The 22,585-nt window shown below is 41.8% G+C and overlaps 2 protein-coding genes across 4 annotated transcripts; both read left to right on the forward strand.

Annotated features, from left to right (window-relative positions):
- The first annotated feature begins 2,159 nt into the window (after positions 1 to 2,159).
- Positions 2,160 to 6,585, forward strand: LOC134871587 (kelch repeat and BTB domain-containing protein 12-like). 2 transcript variants are annotated; one of them, XM_063894354.1, is made up of 10 exons: positions 2,160 to 2,304; positions 2,677 to 2,899; positions 3,025 to 3,206; positions 3,411 to 3,543; positions 3,945 to 4,178; positions 4,294 to 4,652; positions 4,734 to 5,007; positions 5,540 to 5,687; positions 5,783 to 5,980; positions 6,200 to 6,585. In XM_063894354.1, exons 2-10 carry the CDS (start codon positions 2,729 to 2,731, stop codon positions 6,346 to 6,348), a joined length of 1,848 nt encoding a protein of 615 aa, XP_063750424.1. In that variant the 5' UTR covers positions 2,160 to 2,304; positions 2,677 to 2,728; the 3' UTR covers positions 6,349 to 6,585. The 2 variants fall into 2 exon arrangements, with proteins under 2 accessions (XP_063750424.1, XP_063750433.1); XM_063894363.1 differs by lacking the exon at positions 2,160 to 2,304 and having other exon boundaries at positions 2,334 to 2,899.
- Positions 6,586 to 6,860: 275 nt separating this feature from the next.
- Positions 6,861 to 17,766, forward strand: LOC134871577 (NUAK family SNF1-like kinase 1). Of its 2 annotated transcripts, XM_063894332.1 has the most exons (7): positions 6,862 to 7,562; positions 10,811 to 10,931; positions 11,341 to 11,492; positions 12,942 to 13,007; positions 15,214 to 15,333; positions 15,670 to 15,802; positions 15,954 to 17,766. In XM_063894332.1, the coding sequence occupies exons 1-7, from the start codon at positions 7,230 to 7,232 to the stop codon at positions 17,156 to 17,158; spliced, it is 2,130 nt and encodes a 709-aa protein (XP_063750402.1). In that variant the 5' UTR covers positions 6,862 to 7,229; the 3' UTR covers positions 17,159 to 17,766. The 2 variants fall into 2 exon arrangements, with proteins under 2 accessions (XP_063750411.1, XP_063750402.1); XM_063894341.1 differs by lacking the exon at positions 12,942 to 13,007 and having other exon boundaries at positions 6,861 to 7,562.
- The last annotated feature ends 4,819 nt before the right edge of the window (positions 17,767 to 22,585 follow it).

Here is a 22,585-nt window from a genome sequence, read left to right on the forward strand (position 1 = left end):
AGAATGATTTGAATAGTCCAATATATTTAATACGAATGCTCAAACAAGCTACTTCTAACAGGTTAACAGCAAGCCAGGACACGTAAAGACACAACTTATTAATATAAGTAAGGATTTTCACTAACATACTTTTATGTAGTAATTTTCCAACTCTATTGGTTTTTGTGTTTTCGAACGATCACATGGCTAAACAAGCGTTTTACGTTGAGGAACAAATGGCTCACAGATAAAAGACTTCCGTTTTGTGACTGAAATGACTAACAGTCATGGATGAGTGTTAGACAAAATAGTAAAAGCTCTTGCACATATTAACCCTGGACCCTCACACCCGTGTAAATGTGTGCTGTTAAAGCTCAAGACTAACAGATGACAAGGCACAACTGAACAGATAACTCCCTGAGATTCCACAACCCCACTCACATATCAGGTCATTCACAAATTACACAGCATAGGATCCTTTCTTACATTTTTTTAAATTAAAGACACAACTTGTTTTAGTCAAATCTATCAAACCATCAATAATGTGATGAAAAAAGGTTAAACATGTTATATGTTCAAAGTATATAAATTACATCAAAATGTTTCCAGGTGTTTGATGATGAGGATAATTGTTTCAGCCCTTTTTCTTCTGTTAATTTGGTCATGATTTGTGCTCTTACTATTATTTCTATGTTTATCGACGCCTCTGTTTGCCTGCTAACTGTTATCCTGAATTATCTTAACAGTTTGTTGAAGTGATAAGTGAGGTGTGTCTTGTCCCAAGTGCACCTATTGTTTTTTTGGTGTTAAGGTGTGAACTCTTTGTAAAGTACCACCATATACAGTTTATAATTTTGCTGCTGAAAACAGTTCCTAAGAAATTAGCTTTCATTTTTGTTGTTGTTGTTTTTGGTTTTTGTGGGCTCATATATTTTGCATAGTTTTGCTATTAATGTATTGATTTACGACAGATTCAAATCAAACTAACCTAAAATTAGCAGAGTACGGTCAGAAGAGATACAGACTTAGAGAGACTAAAAGGAAAGGAGAGGGGCACAGTGCTATTTTCAACTGCCACACCATTTGGTGCTCTCAGAGGACAGGAGAGTCTAAATTTCACTACAGTTTAATTATTATTTGAGAACACCTCCTGAAGCTGACAAAAACAAAGGGCAATAGAACAATACATTTAAAATGGAAGTGAGACACAGGATAACAAAATCAGTAAGCAGGATAGATAAATGAATTGCTGTTATCTTGTTTGCTGCACAATAAACTCTATTTGAGAGGCAAATATAGGATTGTGCCCACATCATGTATTAACTCTTATCAATTGGTAAATAGTCAGATAAATCATTTAACTGTCGGGATTACTTGGTAAAGTGATTGTTAACTTATTGCAGTTTATGTTTCCACAAAGCCAGTAACAAAAGATCATTTCTTTCCAAACCTAGTTTCTAAATAAGGTTTTATGTAAGAATAATCCTTTTTCAAAACAAGTTACACAGTGATATGCACTTGGCCAAAGGTCCTGATGAAGAGCAGAACTTGCGGCGTTACAGAAAATGTCCCTGACACGTGTAAGGAAGCACGTTTCCAATATAGAGACAAGCTCATGCACATCTTGTGTCACTGATTAATCTGCACTGCCTATATAGTCGACTGCAGGGTCACATTATTTGCTCATGTTGTGTAATCAAGTGTGCTCAACTGTTACAAATATTGTTAGGAAACAATTAACCTGACAAAACACAGTTGTGAAATGTAACTACTCTTATAACATGGCCAGTAAACAGACACACCAACTATCAACTGTTAGACTTTAAGCAGACTGTACTAACTGACAATCATGTTCATTGTGTTTGTATATATTTGGGTCAGCAGTAAACAACAGTCATACCAAAACATCAGCTTTCAAGTGTACTGTGACTTAAGATTTGTTTTAAAGTAGAATGATTTAGAAATTTGAAGTCACATAGTATTGTTATTTTCTGAAAGTGTATACCTGTTCCTTTCAACATGTACATTGTTATGCTTCATATTCTATCAAGTTCTACATTAAAACAGAGTTGCATACTGCTTGCCTAGCCACTGTTAGAAACCTGAACAGCACCCTGCTGATCTATTTTAAACTTTGTGAGCAGTGAGCAATGAGCATGCTATTTCCCTCAGTCACAGGCAGCAGCTAGCACAGACTTCGAATCAGATCGGATCTTCCTGCAAGCAAAAATACCACCATCTCTGAAAGTAGTTTAAAAAAAGCTGAGGTCAGATCAATACAGAAACATATGAATGTTTGTTCTTGACAGCCTCTGGAACCCACTGGTATGAAGCTTTTTTCTGCATGGGCTTAACTAAAGTCATGCTAACATGCTAGTGTTCACACTGAACTGTCTTTGCATGTGTGCCTGGAGTTACAGTAGGTAACCTGCATGTGTAGCACCCCCTGACAGTGTCACTATGGCCTCCATATGTGTCAGTTGTTGGGCTGCTGCTCAAGGGCCAAACCAGTTAACGATACTAGTCAACAAGGCTCCATTTATTTTCTCATTTCACTTATCCCTCTGTATTTAAAAAAAAAAAACACAAAAAAAACCTGCTGTACCTTTACATCAGAAAGATTTAGAGTTTATGAAATAAACTCCCTACTTTCAGATGCTCTCTTTTTATCTTTGTTTGGCACTACTTTGCCACAAGGTCTTCCTCTCTCTGCTGACAAAAGTGGTACAGACATCCAAAGTAAGAGTCCATGTGTGATCCAGGGCTGGCCTCTGCTCAGGCAGAGCATGGTTCACTTCTGCTCAGGCAGCTGGAGAGGATGAGAGCAGCTGAAGAGCTCACTGATGTGGTCCTGCTGGCAGAGGGGATTCCCTTTGCTTGCCACAAGGTGGTGCTGTCTGCATTCAGCCCTTACTTCCAGGTGAAGATGCTGTTACTGAGAGTTAATGTGCTGATAAAGGAAAAATCGGATTTGTTTTTAAGAACTGATAAGAGCAAATCTGTTGAGGATGCAATGAGACATTAATTGTTAATTGCTGTGTCCAGGCCATGTTTACATGTGGTCTGAAGGAGACCCGGGGACGAGAGGTACCTCTTAGAGACACTCCTGCCCAGAGCCTGGAGCTGCTACTGGACTACATGTACCGAGCTGAACTCCGCCTTTCAGACGACAACATCCAAGGAGTGGCTGCAGCCGCCTTCCTGCTCCATGTGGATGGAGCCTTCAGGTGGGAGAGGAGAACTGGAAATATATTCAAATAATCAATTAGCCCAGTGTGTGTCCTAGAATATTAGGAGCATCCAGATACCTTTCTACCTGCACTATCCCCTATGAAGTACAGTAGTTAGATGTGTATTTGGTAAACAGGATAGAAAGTATGTGTGAAGAAGTATTCATTTTTTCTCCCATCACCACTTTGTTATCGCTGCAGGTTGTGTCAGAGCCACATGGAGGCCTGCATGGACCCTTCCAATTGTGTTGGCCTGTACCACTGGGCCAGAAACCTGGGGGCAGCTGGTCTGGCCAACTGCGCATTAAGATACCTTTGCCAACACTTTGCACAGGTGAGGCATTCATTATAAGTTCATTCAAATATTATCTTAATTAGTCAACTTATTTGGGATGAAAAATTATGTGGCCAGATTTTGATTTATTTGTAATGTTGATTCAGGCCTCTTGGAACCACCTGCTTTGAAGGCTTACAATAAATTATCTGTTGCAGCATATCGTCACTCTATTGCACAGTTAAACTGCATGGGATTTTCACAACTTTCCCACCAGGTGGCAGTAATTTCTTGCCCTTTTTTAAACAGTCTGGCAGGTGATGAGGCATTTTAGAAACCACACAGATATTGCTTTATTACCTTTTAACTTTATCAATATTGTTACTATGCACTACTTACGGTATCTTTTTAATTCAGTGTTTGCCATTGATAACTCTCCCTTTGTTATCCTCCTGCCTCAGGTTTGTGAAGAGGAAGAAGTGCTGGAGCTGGATGCTCAAAGTCTTGGGGACCTGCTGGCCTCAGATGACCTCAACGTATCGCAGGAGGAGGTTGTGCTGGAGCTGGTGCTGAGTTGGGTGGAGAGGCGAAGAGGAGACTTGCAGAGTGAAGTCCAGGCTGTGGAGTTACTCAGGCGTGTCCGGCTGGAACTTGTTGATCCTCGATTTGTCCGTAAAGCTAGGAGACGTAACCCGGTGAGAGAAGAAAGGGGGAAAAATGGAAGGGACAGCAATACAAGTCAAGATTGCTTATTCGCATTTATCAAAGGATTAGTAGATTGTCAGACTACCATGCCTGTATATCTTCCAGGAGTTGCTGAGAGATGCTGAGTGCTTTGGGATGATTGACGCTGCTCTCCAGACTTCAGGTCTTTGTGGGACATCAGCTGCACCTCGGCCAGTCCTTCGTTATGGCATGGAGACCACTGACCTGCTGCTCTGCTTGGGTGGGGTGAATAAGGATGGCGTGCCTGCCCGCCGTGGAGGACTTTCTGACCTCAGTTTTTGCTTTGACCCCCATGGCAGAAAGTCTTACTTCATCCCCTCTCCACTGAGGGGCTGTGGGGGTATGGGGCAGATCACAGCTGGGGCAGTGACACGAGACAACAAAATAGTGGTAGCCATAGAGGGAGAAGACCAACACAGAAGCAAGAGGGTAGATATTTACAGGTGTGTGTGCTCACATAAGAATACAAAATCATTTTTTAAGGCCTCGGCTGTCCAGATCTAAAATGCCTGTTTATGTGCCAGGTACGATCAATCGGAGAAGAACAGCTGGGTGAATCTGTGCTCCACAGCCTACAGGGACATGTACGCTTTAGGGCTTCTAGGGGATGCGCTGTATATGATAGGAGGTCAGATGAAATCTAAAAATCACTACATCATCACAGACAATGTGATGAGATGGTCGCTGAAGAGAGGAGGCAGCTGGATCAGCTTTGCCCCTCTGCCTCTTCCCTTAGCCTGCCACTGCACCGTCAGTCTGAAGGAGCATCTCTATGTGCTGGGCGGCTGGACACCACAGGTACACAGAAATGTAAAAAAACCTCTCACGTTGCAGTAGATGGGTGCACTGACATTTCCTTCAGCAAGAGTCCACTGGTGTAATGTCAGGGTTAGTCTGGCCTGATGACAACCAAAAACAGAACACTTCATAAATTTAAGTTAACACTGATTCAGTTAACTTTAACATTGTTGGTGTTGCTTGATTCTAAATCGTTCATGTTTTAGAGCAACACTTGTTAAGGGGGTGTGCATCCACTATGTTTAAATTTGAAAGACTCCTAGAGTTGTCCTCTAGCTGGGCAGGAATTGGATAATAATTTAAGCTGACAACCTTACATCAGCCCAGGCCATGTTCACACACCACTGCATACCGGTACTGTTTTGTTGTAATACCTTTTCTTTTTACCATTTTAAAGTGAGATGGTGAAAGAATACGTGTAACATTTTCCTACTCTGTACTTCACTGTTTCCTCTCTGCTGGTTCTCATTTTTCACCTCAATATCTTATCTTGTTCTTCCTCCTTCTGTTCAACTTTTGTCTCCCCCATCAGCACCAGCCAGATGATGAGCCTGACAAGCTGAGTAACCGTGTCTTTCAGTTTGATCCCGGCAAAGACAGGTGGACTGAGCGTGCCAGGATGAAGTACTCCAGGTACCGCTGCGGGACGGCTGTCCTCAATGGAGAAATCTACATACTAGGTCAGACCACAGGAAAGACTGCAACTTAATTCTTAAGTATTTCTTCTCTATGATATATACTGGAGCCACGTGATGTTTGTGTGTGTGTTTTTCAGGTGGTATAGGATGTGATGGAGTAGACTGTGGACAATTACGACACTGTCTTAGCTCTGTAGAGATCTATAACCCAGCTATAGACACTTGGAGGGTGGGACCAACCCTGCCCACGTCTTTACTCAGCCTTCGAACAAACGCCTCCAACATAGGAGCAGTGAATGGCAAGCTTTACCTCTGTGGATACTACAAGGGTGCTGGTGAGCCGGGAGTAAATTAACGCCTGACAATTTTTTTTGCAGCTTCTTTCGCATGATCTCTTAGAGAATTCCTCCAATGAGATACACTTCATGGTGAAATGGCCTTTGCACATAAGCTAGGAACACTCGGGGTCTGGGAATGCCAGCCAACTGATGAGGCAGTGTCTGTAAAAATTAGATTTTGGTCAGCTGTTTTTTTACTTTCTCTTCTGACTGCAGGCCGTCATGAGATCATCACCAAGGAGATTTTGGAAATGGACCCTGCAGACAATGTGTGGACTGTATTGAAAAGAAGAGCAACCGTGCATGACAGCTATGACGTCTGTCTGGTGGCTAACCTCAACCCTCGAGACCTTTTCACACCATAATTCACCTCTTCCTAACTCTGAGCAACAAAGCTTGGAGCAAGGATGTATTGGAAATGAGCTCTTGTCCTCTTAGCCTCATTCGGCTGTGTTAAAACCTGCGGCTTAGCTCCTGGATTTCAAATCAACCGCAGAGTTAATGTGATATGTGGAAGTTATTCTATAACTTCCCAAAAGACAATAGTGGTGGTGCTTTTTGCATGGATTTATAAGGTTGTATGTGGGGTAGTAAAAACAATACCAGTGAAGTTGCCTTAGGTCAGCTAGCTTTTTTGCTGTACACGTTATATCTGTAGAAAAAGGTGCTACAAATACATTAAACCTGACATTTTTCTAAACACATTTACTCTTTCTCTCCTACTTCAAATATCTGCTTCCTCACAAATTTCTTCAACATTTTCTAGGGAATTTATTTTTCTCAGCTCACCGCATGGCAACACATTAACAAACACTGACTGAAGTGGTGGATTTAGGTCTGAGTTTCTGACCCGCAAGACATTCCATACATGCCTTCATCCCTCCTGCTGCTGATAAGCCCTGGAAGACCCAAAATGATCCCAAAGGACTGTGACGCGCCGGGATGTTGCTATGAGAGCTACTTTAGGAATGAGCAGGCTCCACCCATCGCTCCTGTTGCAGAGTTTCAGAGGGGAGTGTTGAAGAGGAATAGGCCTACACAGCTGCTGCTCAATGGACCGGATGGGTTTCATATGCTCATTTTAAAACCAAAATACTAGGTTGTGACTTTGTTAACGCTCTTCATCAACAACTGCTTGTCGCTACAACACACTTTGGCTGATCTAGCTTTGTGATCAAAGTACTTCGGGGATCCAGTTCCAGAAAGGGCTGCTTCTCAGGACAGGTGCACACAGTGCGCAGGGAGGATGGGCAGGCGTGAGGCTGACAGCAGAGGCGCAATGAACACCAGTGACTGCTCCGAGCTCGGTTGCCCGCGGGACGTGACATACAGCGGCATCCGTGCCGTTGAGAAGTCCACGGTGATGGGAAGCCACCGTGCCTGCAGCGCGGACAAGCGGCAAAGAGACCAAGACATGGAGGCGGCGGCGTGCCCGGCTCCAAATGTCACAGAGCCGACTGAAGTAAAGAAGCACCAGCACAAACACAATTTGAAACACCGCTACGAGGTGATGGAGACTCTTGGGAAAGGCACCTACGGCAAAGTGAGGAAGGCGGTGGAGAGAGCAAGCCTGAAAACTGTGAGGATGAAAAACATTACTTTAATCCTTCCACAGCTATGTGAAGGAGGCATATTTTATTTTATTTTAATAGCTTACATGTTGTATGAAGTATAATTTATGATAGTGATGATTAGGAAGGTGATTGGTAGAAGCCTATATGTTATGTTTATGCCAAAAGCAACTAATAGCTCATTGAGATGATGTGGTATGTTGCTCATGCTTTTGTCTTCCTGGGAGGTATTTAGGTGTGTGTGTGTGTGTGTGTGTGTGTGTGTGTGTGTGTGTGTGTGTGTGTGTGTGTGTGTGTGTGTGTGTGTGTGTGTGTGTGTGTGTGTGTGTGTGTGTGTGTGTACAGATGTGTTGCTGCTCCAAGAATGTTGCCCATTGGTTAGCCTGGATGGCATGTGTGTGTGTGTGTGTGTGTGTGTGTGTGTGTGTGTGTGTGTGTGTGTGTGTGTGTGTGTGTGTGTGTGTGTGTGTGTGTGTGTGTGTGTGTGTGTGTGTGTGTGTGTTTTGTGTTTGGGGGTGAGTTCTTGGGTATAACGGTGAACACAGTTCTTGCTTCCTGTGCTGCCAGGCTAAGATGCCTGTGGTCTGACTCACTCAGCACTTGAACAAGGGGATAAAGTTACTACAAGACTGTAGGTCTCCTAGGACTCCGACCCATGTTTCAATAACACATCCATACACACCGAGACAGATATTATAATATAATATGTTTCTGTTTAACTTAACATTCGGAATATCCAGGTTAAGTAGAATGACGAGCCCGATTACTTTGAGTAATTGTGGGTCATTGTCTACAGTCAGGCTGACCAGACACAAAGAGAGAGATACCATGTCAGCCTCATATTCCCCTCCTGTTTCCTAAATAAACAAACACAATATAATATTGACAATCTTTTTTGCATTCAGATTATTAAAACTGGGATGTGTGTGTGTGTGTGTGTGTGTGTGTGTGTGTGTGTGTGTGTGTGTGTGTGTGTGTGTGTGTGTGTGTGTGTGTGTGTGATTGTGTGTGTGTGTGTGTGTGTGTGTGTGTGTGTGTGTGTGTGTGTGTGTGTGTGTGTGTGTGTGTGTGTGTGTGTGTGTGTGTGTGTGTGTGTTGGACAAGGGGAAAATGCTGAATCCTTTGAGCCAGTAGCCAGCACATACCAAGGATTCTTTGAAACAAAACGGACATTATTTTTAGAAACAAGACCAGGGGGCTGTAGTTTGAGGAAGCAGAGGAGGACAGTTATAGAGCAAGACTGAGTAAGAAGAAGAGGAGGTTGGAGATTACAGTAAAGAGCTGGCCTGAGATTGTCCCTGCATGGCTGACTTGTTTTTGCTGCAAGAGGTGACTAATGTACAGGATGAAATGAAAGGAAAGGATGATAAATACTTTATTTGTTATTTAGGGGACTGTATGTCCCTTACATAGGAAGGGAGTCTGACTTACTTTAAAAACTACAATGAAAAAGGTTAGAATAAATTAGACTTAATGATGCTTATAACATGCTCAAGCAGATATTTGCAAGTTGTGAAAAGAAGGATTGTGATTTGCTGGTAAGGTACAGGGTAACTAACAGAATGTATTAGACTATAGTAATAACCAGATTAAAGGAAAGGTTGTGTTGTTTATATAAAGTCTTATATGGCTATGCAGAACATCATGCATCTATCATTACAAAATGTACAGTGTGTTCCTCTTGTTCACAAATAGTGTAATAGATTATCCAAGAACAATTATATGACTCACACACATTGCTTCCCTACATGCATCCTATGACAGTCAATGAGGTATTGTGAGTTAGATACTTTGGAGGTCATACTGAGACATGACGCATGCAGCACATTTGCACAAACAATGGTGAGGTCATATATTCACATACCCACACTTCCTTTGTGCACACGTGCCCATTTAAGAATGTTCTTAGCGCCCTGAGGTCTAAACAATGCCCAGTGTATGCCTCTCCTCTCTGTGCTCTGCTGATCAGCCTTAATTCCCAGTGTGGGGGGATAAGTCAATGGTTAAATAGACATTAAAATACTTGCTTTTAATTCTTTGAAATACTTTATTCATTCAATTCACCTCTCCTATTTCCTGACTCCTATGTCCTCCCTCCTCATCAGTGCAGCTTATTTCATAGAGCCCCCTTTCCTTCCTCAAGTGGCTTAATCAGCTACTTAATATGTGTGGCCTTATGACCTAGTACCGAGTATCCCTGGCTGCATCAGTCCAGAGTGTGAATAAAAATCCTCATATTTTAGCAGTTGCTTAAAGAAAAGATTCAAACGTATTAAAATATTCTAGTTGGATTGCTTCACATCAGTTAGAGAAGGTCCGGTCAGTCCCGAGTGTTCCCCGGAGTGCGTTTGTGCTGTGTTGCATAACCAATGTGGTTGATGGAGCGTGTGAATTGTGTCTTCAAATGTCTCGTAGATGTTTTTCCGGCAGCTGAGAATGTTGCGACCCAGGGGGAAGACCTGCTCTATAGGGACATTGTAAGGGTTGACAGAATAGTACAGGGGTTTGATGAGAGCTTTGCTAGGATTTCAACCTCAAAAATTAATATTGTATTCTTCACATTTTATCAAAACTCTCACTCTTTCTTTGGTATGTTTTTAAAGCTTATAGTATTTTCAAAAAGCAGAACCTGATCCTGTTTATTTTTCTGCCTCTGTTCTGTCCTTGTTTGGTGCCATTTTATACTTTATCCAGATAGGTTAAGGGCCTCATGTTTTGTTTGTTATGTTGTGTTCAGTGGTTTGGGGTTACATTGGGGTACAATGAGTGCCTGTTTAAGGAAGCAGAGTGCAGCTGTCAACCTTCTGCCTCTGAGCATGCTCAGATCACAGGAGACCTGCTCTCAAACACCAAGCCTTTAAAATCCACATAATCACCTCTAATACCCACAGATTCTGAGTATATAATTGTAACAACAGTATGTATGTCTTTGTTTCCATGCATGGGCAAGTTATACATTAACTGTCCTTCTATCAGTGTTTGCTCACTGTTTGAAGGATTCAAATTGTTTTGATGAAGGTTAGGGGGGAAATAAGTTAATTAGTGGGTTGAGGAATAAAACAAAGAATCTGTATTTGATGGAGCAAGAGCTTCTGAAAATAATACACCAACAAATGGTCGACAAAGTATTAGCAGTCCCCTAACAACTGTCGGAGGACTGCTGATACTTTGCTGCTGTGAAAGATCATTCTAATTCTCAGTGCAATCATTCGAAAATACATGTACAGACTCTCAGACAGTGTGTCTCCTTTCTCAGGTGGCGATAAAGTCAATACGCAAGGAGCGTATCACAGATGATCTGGACATAATTCACATCCAGAGAGAGATTGAGATCACCTCCTCGCTCAGGCACTCCAACATTATACGCTTTCATGAGGGTAATTCTGCAAACACAATAGGAGTGTACACTCACATCCAAACCTAATGGGTCAGGCGATGAAAATGATCAGAGAATTAAAAATGTATAAATATTCCTACATTGTGAAAGCTTCTAATTTGTTATTCATTAGTCTGCAAACACAACACTAACACATTGCCTTAGAAAACAGTATTGAGAGCAGGTGTAGCACATTGCCACTTTGAGTCTTTGCATTGCATTACAAAAAAGTATCACCATATCCATTAAGAAGTCTCTTTGATTTTGTTTCCTTCATACTTAGATGAAAACAAATGCAGAATACAAACATTAATTGTTTTTGTATGGTGAAGGTTAGAGGCATTCCCTGATGCTCACGTCAATACGCCTTCATAATTCTGACATGTAAATGTTTTCTGTGTCCTGTGTAGTGTTTGAGAGCCGGGATAAGATTGTGATAGTGATGGAGTACGCCAGCAGGGGAGAGCTGTACGATTACATTCAGGAGAGGAGGAGACTGCCTGAAACAGAAGCCAGAAGCATCTTCAGACAAATCACATCTGCTGTCCACTACTGCCACAAGGTTTGCACACTCACATAGTTTTTGCAAATACACCTCTGGAGTTCAGTATACATTTGGGAACCACACATGGACACGTGCTGAATTGCATGCTGCGTTATTCAATTGTGTCCAAGCAAATATAGTACAGCTAAATTCACTAAATCTTATCTTATCTTAAGTACTGCAAAAACTTGACTTGCGTTGACAGATCTCCGACTAAAGAGCGCATTAGGCCGTGATTGTTTTTAACTGTCACACACTGACACATTTACTGTTCTCCCTCCAAATTAATGTAAGCTTTGGAAAAGGAACACATTTTTCTTTATTTAGAGCCTTTGTGCAAGAAAAACTGGAACTATGGGGGAAATACATAAATCCTAATAATACAGAAGTGCAGTACAGTCAAAGTGCGGATATGTGTCTCGCAGTCAGCTGATTTGAGTAAAAAAAACATTCTTTGTTTTCACATCTTTTTTATTTTGGAAGTTTGGCTTCTTCATTAATCCCACATTAAACTCAGGGATTATCACTCAGCTCCTGTAGCTTTGTAGCAAACAGGGACCTGGATATCTAGCTCCTCATGCACTCAAACATTGTCCCAAAATAGACATGAGTGCTCCACCACGAATGAATTATTGAAGGTGCCTCTGAGGTATGCAGGGCACATGGAGGGATTATTGAGGCTTGAATGAAAATAATTCAGTATTTTTTTTGCTGTTCTCTAAATTGGTTCATAGTCATTTAAAATAGCAAGAATAATAACCTTGTTAACCACATATTTATTTTTCTACTACTTTTCTTCCTCTGCCGCTAAACACACACATGTTTTTATGATGTACGTAATGTGAACAAACCATTGTCTTATGCCAAGGATCATTTCCTTCCCTTAACGTTCGGGAAGAAACGTGAAGAGTATGTCATTAACAAAAGAAAGTAGGCTTTCGTGGCACATAAGCAAGGTTTACATTTCCCCTACGTCACGCTGCTTCCTGGGTGGCCACAGTTCAGTATATATAACAGCATTGTCTCTTCATATGATTTAACACTATTTAATGTCAGGGAAGCTCTTGTAGTGATTATGATCCTGCAAAAGCTTTTTCCTCCCATGAATCCTCTAGTGTAGTTTTCTCTCCATGCTCCAAGGCTGCAAATACTCTGTGGCCTCATGTTTGGCAGGAGCTTTATGCCATCATGGGATCAAACTGCATCTCATCAGATGAGTTAACTTAAACAAAAGAATTCCCCATGCCTGTTGATGATTAAACAGACTGAGAGCTTTTCTGAAGACACACAACCCTGTAACACAATGCCCGAGTGGAATGTTAATGGTAATAAAATGACCCTTTCAGCACATGCTGGCCTTATGATATAAACTTAAGATGCTTCAGTCTTAATGTCTGCATGCAATGAGAAAATATCTGACATTAAACAGGGGCAGTGCAGGATCTCATATGTCCCTGTTCTCTTCAGCATGGCGTTGTGCATCGCGACCTCAAGCTGGAGAACATCCTTTTGGATCAAGATTTTAACGTAAAGGTAAGATTGATAAAACATACACACACTGAGCCTTCATATCACTTTCCAACAACAACATTTGATCATGATGAATGTGTGTCTTGTGTTATAATAATAGATCATCCACTAGGTGCTTTTGTTTTGAAGCATAAAGGCACATCTTCAAAAGACACTGGCATATACATCAGGAAGCTTTCCACTGCTGCTGTATTTTGCATCCTGGAAGGAATCTTTACAAAGTGCAGTTTGTAATGGATTATCTTGCAAGTTCCTCACTAAAATGTAAACACAGTGCACTTTCAGAGCATACATTGGAGCACTTTCAGCCCACAGTCATTTGAATATGTTGTTAAGGTATGCACACTGAACCAGCACAAACATACTGCCAGGTCTTATAAAAGAACACAGGGGTCATTTCTTGCCTTATTTGGGTATCCCTCTCCTTATATGGGAGCTGAGTACGGCCAAAGGGGAATGCTGGGAATCCGGTGGCAACCGAGCCAATCGAAGGGTTTTAATATAAGTATGCTCTTCCTGTCAAAAGAAAACACTATGTGCAGACCTCTCAGCTGTTCTTCAATCATCACAAACTTCATGTTCACCACATCGGCCTCTCATAGCATCCATTGCAGGAAATAACACAGCCTCTGTGCAATGCATGTGCGAGTCATAGCTGCACAATAGCTGCTTCTCCGCATATGTAAGAGGCAGGCACAGTCAGACGTGATAGGGAAAATGTTGCTCTTGGTCACTTTTGAAGTCGCATATTGTGATTTAACAATATACTAATAATAAATTGCACTTAAGTGGAGTAATTGAACTATTTCCACTTCTTAGTAGCAGAAGTCTGCACTTGATTTTCACTTTTATAATTTCTGGGTCCAATGAGAGCTCCAACGCATCATAGAAAATGACCAGCAATCTGTTTCAGAGCAGCATGTGTATGAGAGACGAAGGCTTCTCACAATATCAGTGTAATTCCCAGAAATAGGTACAGGAGTCATGTGTATGTCCAGTAAAGAAAATGGATCTCACACAAGCATAAGACACTTAGGAATGTTTCCGCAAAGCACTGTAATGAGGTCTCTGTAGGATGTAAACATGGGTTGTACTGCAGAATGCATACACACACAGCCACACACAAGGTAGCTGGTAGAAAGTAAAGCACAAGTCACATGCTCAGACTGCACACATTTATTGTCACTGTATATATAATATCAAGTGTGAGCTGGCTTGTATACACAGTTTCATCTGCCACCTGTGAGGTCTCTATTTCACGGAAATAAAGGAGACGGGCTGAGTACTTTTAACACCACAGGGGCTGATAGTGGGCTGTTGCTCATGGTATTAATCTCTTCAGATAGAGAGGAGCCTCGGTATGTCTGCGTATGGCTCTTGCAGCTTCGAGTGAGTGATTGTTCCGTTACGTGAGAGTAAGCAGCCTGATGTTTTTGGCCCTCTCCTCTCCTCTTCCCTCACTCACACTTACATTGGCAAAAGCTCAGCCTTACTAATGTCAGCTCTTTTAAAAGGAATTGTTTTTAGTGACTGTGTTTTTGCACACTCACTCAGAAGAAATCTGGATTGCATAAGGAGTGTGTGTGTGTTGAGGTGAATTAACAAATTAATTTATAAAGGGTTTAATGTAAACTGTTTGGTCCAGTATGTCATAAAGTAATGTCTTTTCAGCTGATTTAGATATATCATCTGCTTTTGTTTATTTCACACAAACACATTTATGATTAATTAGATTTTTTAAATAACTTTTTGAATGACACAACACTTGTTTTGAGATATGAGTTATATTATTTAACATCTTTCAAGGCTATGCTTATGTGTTATTACCACAATTGTTTATTCTTAAGGTTTTTTGGCATCATTTAAAATCTTCCTTTTATTTAGCCATAGATGAATTAAATGAAAACATGTGTTTCAATTTCGTGGCTAGGTGGTTTCTTTGTGTGAAATTAAGTATTTTACGTTATGTTAAAATTTTTAGAATATGAAATAATTGTTCTCTCTTAAACAGGCTGCTGTAACTTGAGTTGTTTATTTATTTGTTATCAGCCTTATTACAACATAAAGTTATTAAGTCATAAAGTTACTCAACAGGAGTTGAAATTGGACCAAAATAATACTTGAGATGTATTTCACGTTTTCTCTCTCTCTCTCTCTCTCTCTCTCTCTCTCTCTCTCTCTCTCTCTCTCTCTCTCTCTCACTCTGCAGCTGGCTGACTTTGGCCTTTCGAATTATTTCCAGAAGGGCACTCTTCTGCAGACCTACTGTGGAAGTCCACTTTATGCTGCCCCGGAGATAGTGAATGGACTGCCCTACCAGGGGCCAGAGGTTGGCCAACTCACTGATTTCCTCAGAACAAATTCAACCAAAACAGTAAAGCTGTGGTTTGTAAAATCCAAATAATGAACTGAAATATAGTAAGGCTCTCTGTAGAGCCCGGGGAACCCACAGAGTCGGTGAAAACCCACTTTTTGTGTTAACTGTTATTATTGATCCATTTTCTAATAAACAAATAGTTTTAAGTGCAGCTTTAGAATGCTGAGTTTGAACCACAGTCTTATCTAGATCCTTTCGTTGTACTTTCTATCATGCACCATCTCATTGTGTTAAATTGTGGCCTGAATTTTCTGAGTTGGCAAGGCATGTACTTCATGATGTTTTTAGGTGGACTGCTGGGCGCTGGGGGTGTTGCTTTATGCCCTGGTGTACAGCAGCATGCCATTCAATGGGGCCAGCCTCACCACACTTACAGAGCAAATCAGCCAAGGTCGCTACAGCAGACCCAACCCCCAATCAGGTAACCCTTTACAATGTCTCCATCAACATTATATTTACAGTTCTATTCTGAAGTAATAGCTTTTTGTGTTGTTCTTACTTGTATCCTGTTAAATTACAGTGTTGTTGTCAGTTTGACTGCTATAAATAAATGTTGACTGTGTTCCCTCCAGACGCCTGCGCTCTTATCGACTGGTTGTTGACAGTGCGTGTGGACGAGAGGGCTACGATAGAGGACGTTGCCAACCACTGGTGGGTGAACTGGGGTTTTGAAGAGAGTGTGTGTGACTGCCCTTCATCCCCACACCAAGAATGCCCCTCCCCCCTACTGGCACGTTACATTGACTGGCAGAATCGGGTCGCAGTGAGCAGCAACATGACTGTTGACCCAGGTTGCCTATCGTCAGACTCTTCCTGTCCACCTCAACTCTCACCGCACCCCTTTTACTTCAGCTTTCCTCTGACGAGTGATCGAGGAGGAGGAGGAGGAGGAGGAGGAGGAGGAGGAGGAGGAGGAGGAAGGGTATGCGGAAGAATGTCAAGCCTGAGGAAGTCACGCAAAGAGAATACAATTCCTCAGACTGCACTTGGAGCTTGTGATGCTGTTAGTGAAACAGCTGCCTCCTCCGCTGCGATTTCCTCCACTCCTCCCATTGAAAGAAAGAAACCCAAGGGTATTCTTAAACCCCAAAGAAGTTTGGACTCAGTCTTTCATAACCCTCCTAAAGAAATCTTCTCCTCCCAACCATGTAGAGCTGCTCCCAAGCCTTTTCGGACACATTCACTTTCTCGCACACATGCTGATGTCCTATCCACCAGCCTGCCACCTCCCTCAACATTCTGTCAGCCCTCAACCAAAATGCCCAAGAAGGGGATACTGAAGAACTTGTATGAAGGGGAATCGGGTTATGGCTCAGCCTCACAAAGGAGGATCTCTGGAGCAGAAGTTAAAGAGGTAGAAGGTGCAGGTGATTTATGCTACCACAACCAGCACACTGGGCTCCCAGCGGCAGAAGACAGCCCTACCATGCGCACTGAAGCAGTAAGAAGAAGGAAGGGGATTCTGAAACGCAACGGCAAGTTCTCTCGCAGTCTGGATCTTCACGATGACCAGCACCCAGCACCTATGATATTCCCTGAAGCTCTGCAGCAGCTTCTCCGGCACACAGGGGACGCCCAGGGTCGCCATAGCCGCCCCTCAAGTGTGGTGAGCGAGGATAGCCTCTTCTCTTCCGATTCCTTTGACCTCCTAGACCTCAGCGCTCAATCACGCCGCAGGATTTTCTCTCGGGGGACGCAGCAAAGCGCGTGCAGCTCGGAGGAGGACCTGGAGGAGACGAGAGTTGAGTCACACAGAGTTAGTGGAGAAGGCTGCTGACATAAGCCCAAGAAACAAGTGTGGTGAAAAAAGGGTTAAACACCAGTTCTTCAGTTGACATTTCTGTAGCAATCAGTGCCTGCCAGCTTGAAAAAAACATCTGGAAATGTTGCTTATCACGAACAAGGATTTTATTATGCATTGTACTGTCTATGTAAAGCACCAGTTCTTGGCATATTTGCTTGTATTTAATGATAAATGGAACTGCGATCAATGCCATTTCAATTGTATTCTGAATGCAAGGCAATGCAGAAGGTGAGGCAAAGTGAAATCTATAACGGGATCACGTGACCGAGTAAATGTGGCAGAATGGACTGTTTAATCTACCCACTCTGACCTCATCTGCAATAGATCCACTTTATAGATTTTACAGCAGATTTCTCTTCTGATAAGCCTTGAAAATCTGAGTCTGGATCTGTAAAGCACTGCATGTTTTCTGAGCTGATGCAAAGTAAAACAGAGGAAACAAAATGTTTTATTGCTTTCCCATCCAACTATTTTATGGTCATTTTGCACATAAAACCCTACTGGTAAAGTTGGTGTATCAATAAAAGCAAAATGTGACTAAGTGAATTAGTGAATAAATTATGACTTAGACGGAAACATCAGATCTGTGTGGAAATGTAACGTTTTTCATACAAAAAAATATACAAACATAAATGCCAAAAAAATATATTTTTCCAAAGTTTAAGGTTTGAGAGGCGCTCTATTGATTACATTTTAAAAATAAAAACAGCAGTGGATGAAGATGCACATTGGATTGCATTTTGGAACTTCTTTAACGTTTTTTTAAATGTGTTTTTCTAAATTATTATTATCTATTTCTACACCAGCCTCCACTTATGATTGCCCAAAAAATAAGGTTTGCAATTACATTCTGTGTGTTGTAAAACATAAATTAAATGTGTATGTAGGCTACTCCCTATATTCCTTCCCTAAGTGAGGGGAGTTCAATTAAAGCGTTCTATGTTATGAGTATATACAGTATGTACACAGCTATGTATTTTGCTCCTTTGCACAAACAGACACAGTGTGAATACAAGATGGATCACATTTCTTTTTGTGTGACACCACCAGTGCTGCTGCGGACATTTAAGAAAAAAAAGGGGTATGCAGTACACGTATGCAATTTTAAGTCTGTCATTTTCTAAAGGGATTGTTAATATCACACTTTTTGCACGGATGGGGGTTAAATAAATTATGTGAACCTAAATACTTTCCTGTAGTTTTTCTGGTGGGAGAACATGAGAAGCAGCAGGAGAAAAAGGTGAAATGTGCACATAAAACAACTTTAAGAAACGTTGGGATAAATGTTGGGATACACAAATGTTGCGTCTGTCTTTTCGGGAAATCACCCTTTCATTCGAAATGGTAGTTAAGGCATTTTCTGCTTTTTGGTCCTGAGCACAACACAACATGGAGAAATCAAACAACATTGTTTATGAAAAAGTAAGGGCTACTCATTTAATGAAATTCCATATTCCTGTGCCTCCATAAACACAGAGCTCCATCTACTTTAATGTTTTCCTTGATGATTGTGATGATGATTCAACAGTTTGAATAAAAAGCTTTTGAAGAAGAAAACACTTAGAAGGCAAATAATGTCACGGTTCTGTCAGGGCTCGGTAACAGGACCCAAGTGCTGTACTGGTGTCTGCGGGACCCCCAACAGAGCAGGAGATTGCGGGACCCCCAACGGAACAGGAACAGGTGTTGGCGGGACCCACGGGGGAACAGGTGATGGGCAGGATGTCGGCTGGACCCCCAGCAGAACAGGTTTCGCGGGACCTTCGACGGGACAGGATCAGAAGTCGGTGGGACCTGCGACAAGACAGGAGAGGATGAAGTGGGCCGGAACGCAGCTGGAAGCATGGCGGTCGGGCATGGGCCTGGAACTGTGGTGGCCGGGTGAAGGCCGGGGCAAAGCCTGGAAACGTCATGGAAGCCGGGGCAAGGCATGGAAACGTCATGGAGGCTGAGGCATGGCCTGGAAAGGTATTGGAGGCTGGGGAAAGGCCTGGAAATGTCAGGGAGGCCGGGGCAAGGGCTGGGGCAAGGGCTGGGGCAAGAGCTGGGGCAAGGGCTGGGGCAAGGGCTGGGTCAGGGCCCAGAAACGTCACAGAGCAGTGTGTGAGAAAAGCGCTGCAGCCTTCAGGCTCACCAGCGTAGCGTTCCGCCGTTCCCACATGAGGCTCCAGAGCGTATCCAGTCAGGCCAGGAGCTGGAACAGGTGCCGGAGCTGTGTACAATAGCAACAATGGGGGCTAGCTGTTGTACCATGGCGGCCATCTGCTGCATCTGGACGGTGAGGTCAGCCAGCGCTTGTACCTGGGTTGAGGTTGCCTGGTGGGTCTCGGTAGGTAAGGTAGCTATCATGACCTCCTGTCTTTGGACGGCATCCTCAAATAATACTGTTGGGTCCATTTCGGGTGGTGTCGTTCTTTCACGGTTCTGTCAGGATTCAGTAACAGGACCCAAGTGCAGCAGTGTAAGCAGGACAGGCAAGGGCGGGGTTCCAACAAAAAGCGAGCTTTATTAAAAGCTGTACGTAAAAAACAAGGAACACTGCAAGGGCAGGTCAGAGAACAGAAGCAACAAATAACTGAACAAACCGGGTCAAGGGAGGCAGACAGGTGGGACAGACTGGGGATCACAGGACTGGAACATTCAGGAATGACGACCATATAATGATGATGACACCACCAGGAACACAAAGGGAAGACAGGACTAAATACACAAGGATAATCACAGGACAAAACACAGTTGGGAAGGTGGAGGTGAAACACAAGGGCAACAGGTTAGCACGGTCAGACAATCAGACAGGAGGGAAACTAAAGACAAGAAGTAAACTAGAGAAGACAGGAAGTGACAAAACAAGATACATTGCAAAATAAAACAGTAAACTATAAATACAACAACTGAGAAACTAAAAAACAAGACTTAAGTAGATAAATTACGAAGTGGTTCAAGAATAAATCTTTCGAGATACAGAAAAATCATTTCACTTCAAGTAAGGTTTACATTTCAATTAATGTAATAAAGGCATTAATACATCAACGTTGCATAACTACATATATAAAAAGGAAAAGTGAGGTATGGATGCATGATGGATGCATGGTTTTATATTTGTTTGCTTTGCTGGTTTTCACAAAATGATTTTCTAGACAAGAAAAACATGTTTTACAGACCGCTGTCTAATGGAGAGAAAGTATCTGCGCAGAAAGGTAAACAAAACGCGTAATGCTAGGATTTACATGCTATATTAGATATTTAAGGTTAAAATTGTACTCCATTGACAACATTCTTCCACCTTTTAGGCACATCATGAGCACTCAACAATCCATATATGCCTTACATGCTGAAAAGCTGCCCTTTTGGACGTAAATGTATTCACAGTGTTAAGATGAAACAAGCTCACCAGCAGGTCTTGTTTAGATATGGAGAAGTCTGGTATAGGCTGAGGTATACATAGGGCTTATTTTATACTACCACTTGCATGGTTTTAACTTATCTAAGTGTCTTTCCTGTTACAACACAAAGTCTAATGACTTCAATACTAGTGGATGATTGATGGCAGCAAAACACTTCTTTCAGTTGGCCATAAGCCCAGAGCAGAGGTCCAATGGAAAACAGTGAAACCATCATTATCTCCTGTCACACAGCGACCATGCTGTTATATAACAGCTGCCATCTATTTGTTTAGAAATGATGTATACTGCATGCTCATTTCAAACAGCTGGTGTCAAATATGGGGGATGTCATTTAGACTATGGGATGGTAGGTTTTGTTGTATCTGTCAGTCAAAGTGTCAAAGCAGTCGTGATATCTGATCATTATGGATTTTTCTTTGTTTATGGAACGTTCCCACCTCCATCATTTTGGAGTGTTACTTTTACTCATGGCTCCTAGAGTGGGAGCAGACATACAGAGGAAATTATATTCAAGTAAAACCATGACCACACCCAGTACTAGACCACACCAGTAATAGCTTTGAGCTAATGAACATTAAGGTAAACATTACTTTTAGTGTTTTATGGACAGTAGGCCTATTAAGCAGAGTTAAATATAAACAAGTAAAAATAACTAGAAGAGTTCTTTTATGTGACTTGAGTTTGGACCAAATGTTACATTTTTTGGAGTAACATTTTATTCAATTTGAGTGAAATGTACTCTGCAAAATGTATTATGTATTAGCGTTGTTATCACCCATGTTCTTCATTTCACACAAAAGTCCTTGACAAATACACTGTATCACTGACAACCACTCAGAAATATATTTTACAGTATCTTTCCCCAGGCAGGGGAATAACTGAATAATTGAACAGAGGAGGCAAAAGCAACATTTCTAATTCCTTCAAACAAACCGTTGTAGTTCTCCCTCCATCCACCAGATGGCCTCAAACTCTCCTTTCCCCATCACCTGACTGCCTCACCCATCTCTCCACCTGTATTTCATTCCCTCATCAGGCTCCCTCTAAATGGCACATTTCAATTGATTTTTGTGCCAGTGTAAAGGTTGCCATGATCTCATGTCTTAACGATCTGTGCCGTTATATACATATTTTTTACCTGCCTGATTTTCTAAAGCCGAACCTGATGTTTTTTGTTTTCTTTTGGGTTTCAGTGTTGAATATCCAAAGTTAAACGGTCACACACACAGAAATATTCAGGACAAATTAGACTGATTGTCATTTCAAACATAAAGATACAACAAACATGCTAATGGGTGGATCTGATGGTCTTCTTCAGCGAATGCTTTAAAAAACAGATTGCATGACTTTTTTAGGTTTGTTTGCTTATTTGGACCTTATAGTTTTGTCACCTATTTGCCTGACATGTCTTTAAAGGGGAAATATCATGAGTACTCTTATACATAATACAAATTAATGAATGCCAACCAACCCACAAATCAGACAAACCAGAACATTTTAGTGGGCTGCCTTGGTCAGAAAACATGGGCTTCAACAAGCCACTCAGATTTAGCTCCCTCTTCTGGTGTCACATGCAAGCTCATTAAAATATCCTTTTTTGCCATTAAAACCCTGAACTGTTTCCTTTTAGCATATGGGTCCTAACCCCTGTCTCCTCACACTCAGCAGTCATGACATCAGGACCGAATAAATTTGGTTAAATCATCTTGATGACGCTAAGAAAAGCAGCAATCAGTAAGATACCATTTTTGAGGCTTCTGAGGTTATCAACAACTACGGAGTAACGAAGTGATATCTGCACAGAAAGCATAATCAGACTTCCATCGATGACCTCCAAACCAGAAAAGGAATACTTATAATACAAATTAGGAGCTGATTTATTTTTAAATGATCATGATCCCATTGCGTAATAATAAGTATAAGTGAAGGAGAATGTCACGCATCATGCCTAGCGATAGAATTATGTTTCTCTGAAAACTTTAGACAAATGTATTGT

The sequence above is a fragment of the Eleginops maclovinus genome, chromosome 1, assembly GCF_036324505.1.
Source record: "Eleginops maclovinus isolate JMC-PN-2008 ecotype Puerto Natales chromosome 1, JC_Emac_rtc_rv5, whole genome shotgun sequence".
Classification (NCBI taxonomy): domain Eukaryota; kingdom Metazoa; phylum Chordata; class Actinopteri; order Perciformes; family Eleginopidae; genus Eleginops; species Eleginops maclovinus.

Coding starts and splice junctions, on each gene's coding strand:
- LOC134871587 (XM_063894354.1), top strand. CDS start 2,729: ATGTGTGATCCAGGGCTGGCCTCTGCTCAGGCAGAGCATGGTTCACTT. Junction 3,544..3,944: donor TTTGCCAACACTTTGCACAG/GTGAGGCATTCA, acceptor CTCCTGCCTCAG/GTTTGTGAAGAGGAAGAAGT. Junction 4,653..4,733: donor AAGAGGGTAGATATTTACAG/GTGTGTGTGCTC, acceptor TTTATGTGCCAG/GTACGATCAATCGGAGAAGA.
- LOC134871577 (XM_063894332.1), top strand. CDS start 7,230: ATGGGCAGGCGTGAGGCTGACAGCAGAGGCGCAATGAACACCAGTGAC. Junction 7,563..10,810: donor AGAGAGCAAGCCTGAAAACT/GTGAGGATGAAA, acceptor CTCCTTTCTCAG/GTGGCGATAAAGTCAATACG. Junction 13,008..15,213: donor ATCAAGATTTTAACGTAAAG/GTAAGATTGATA, acceptor CTCACTCTGCAG/CTGGCTGACTTTGGCCTTTC.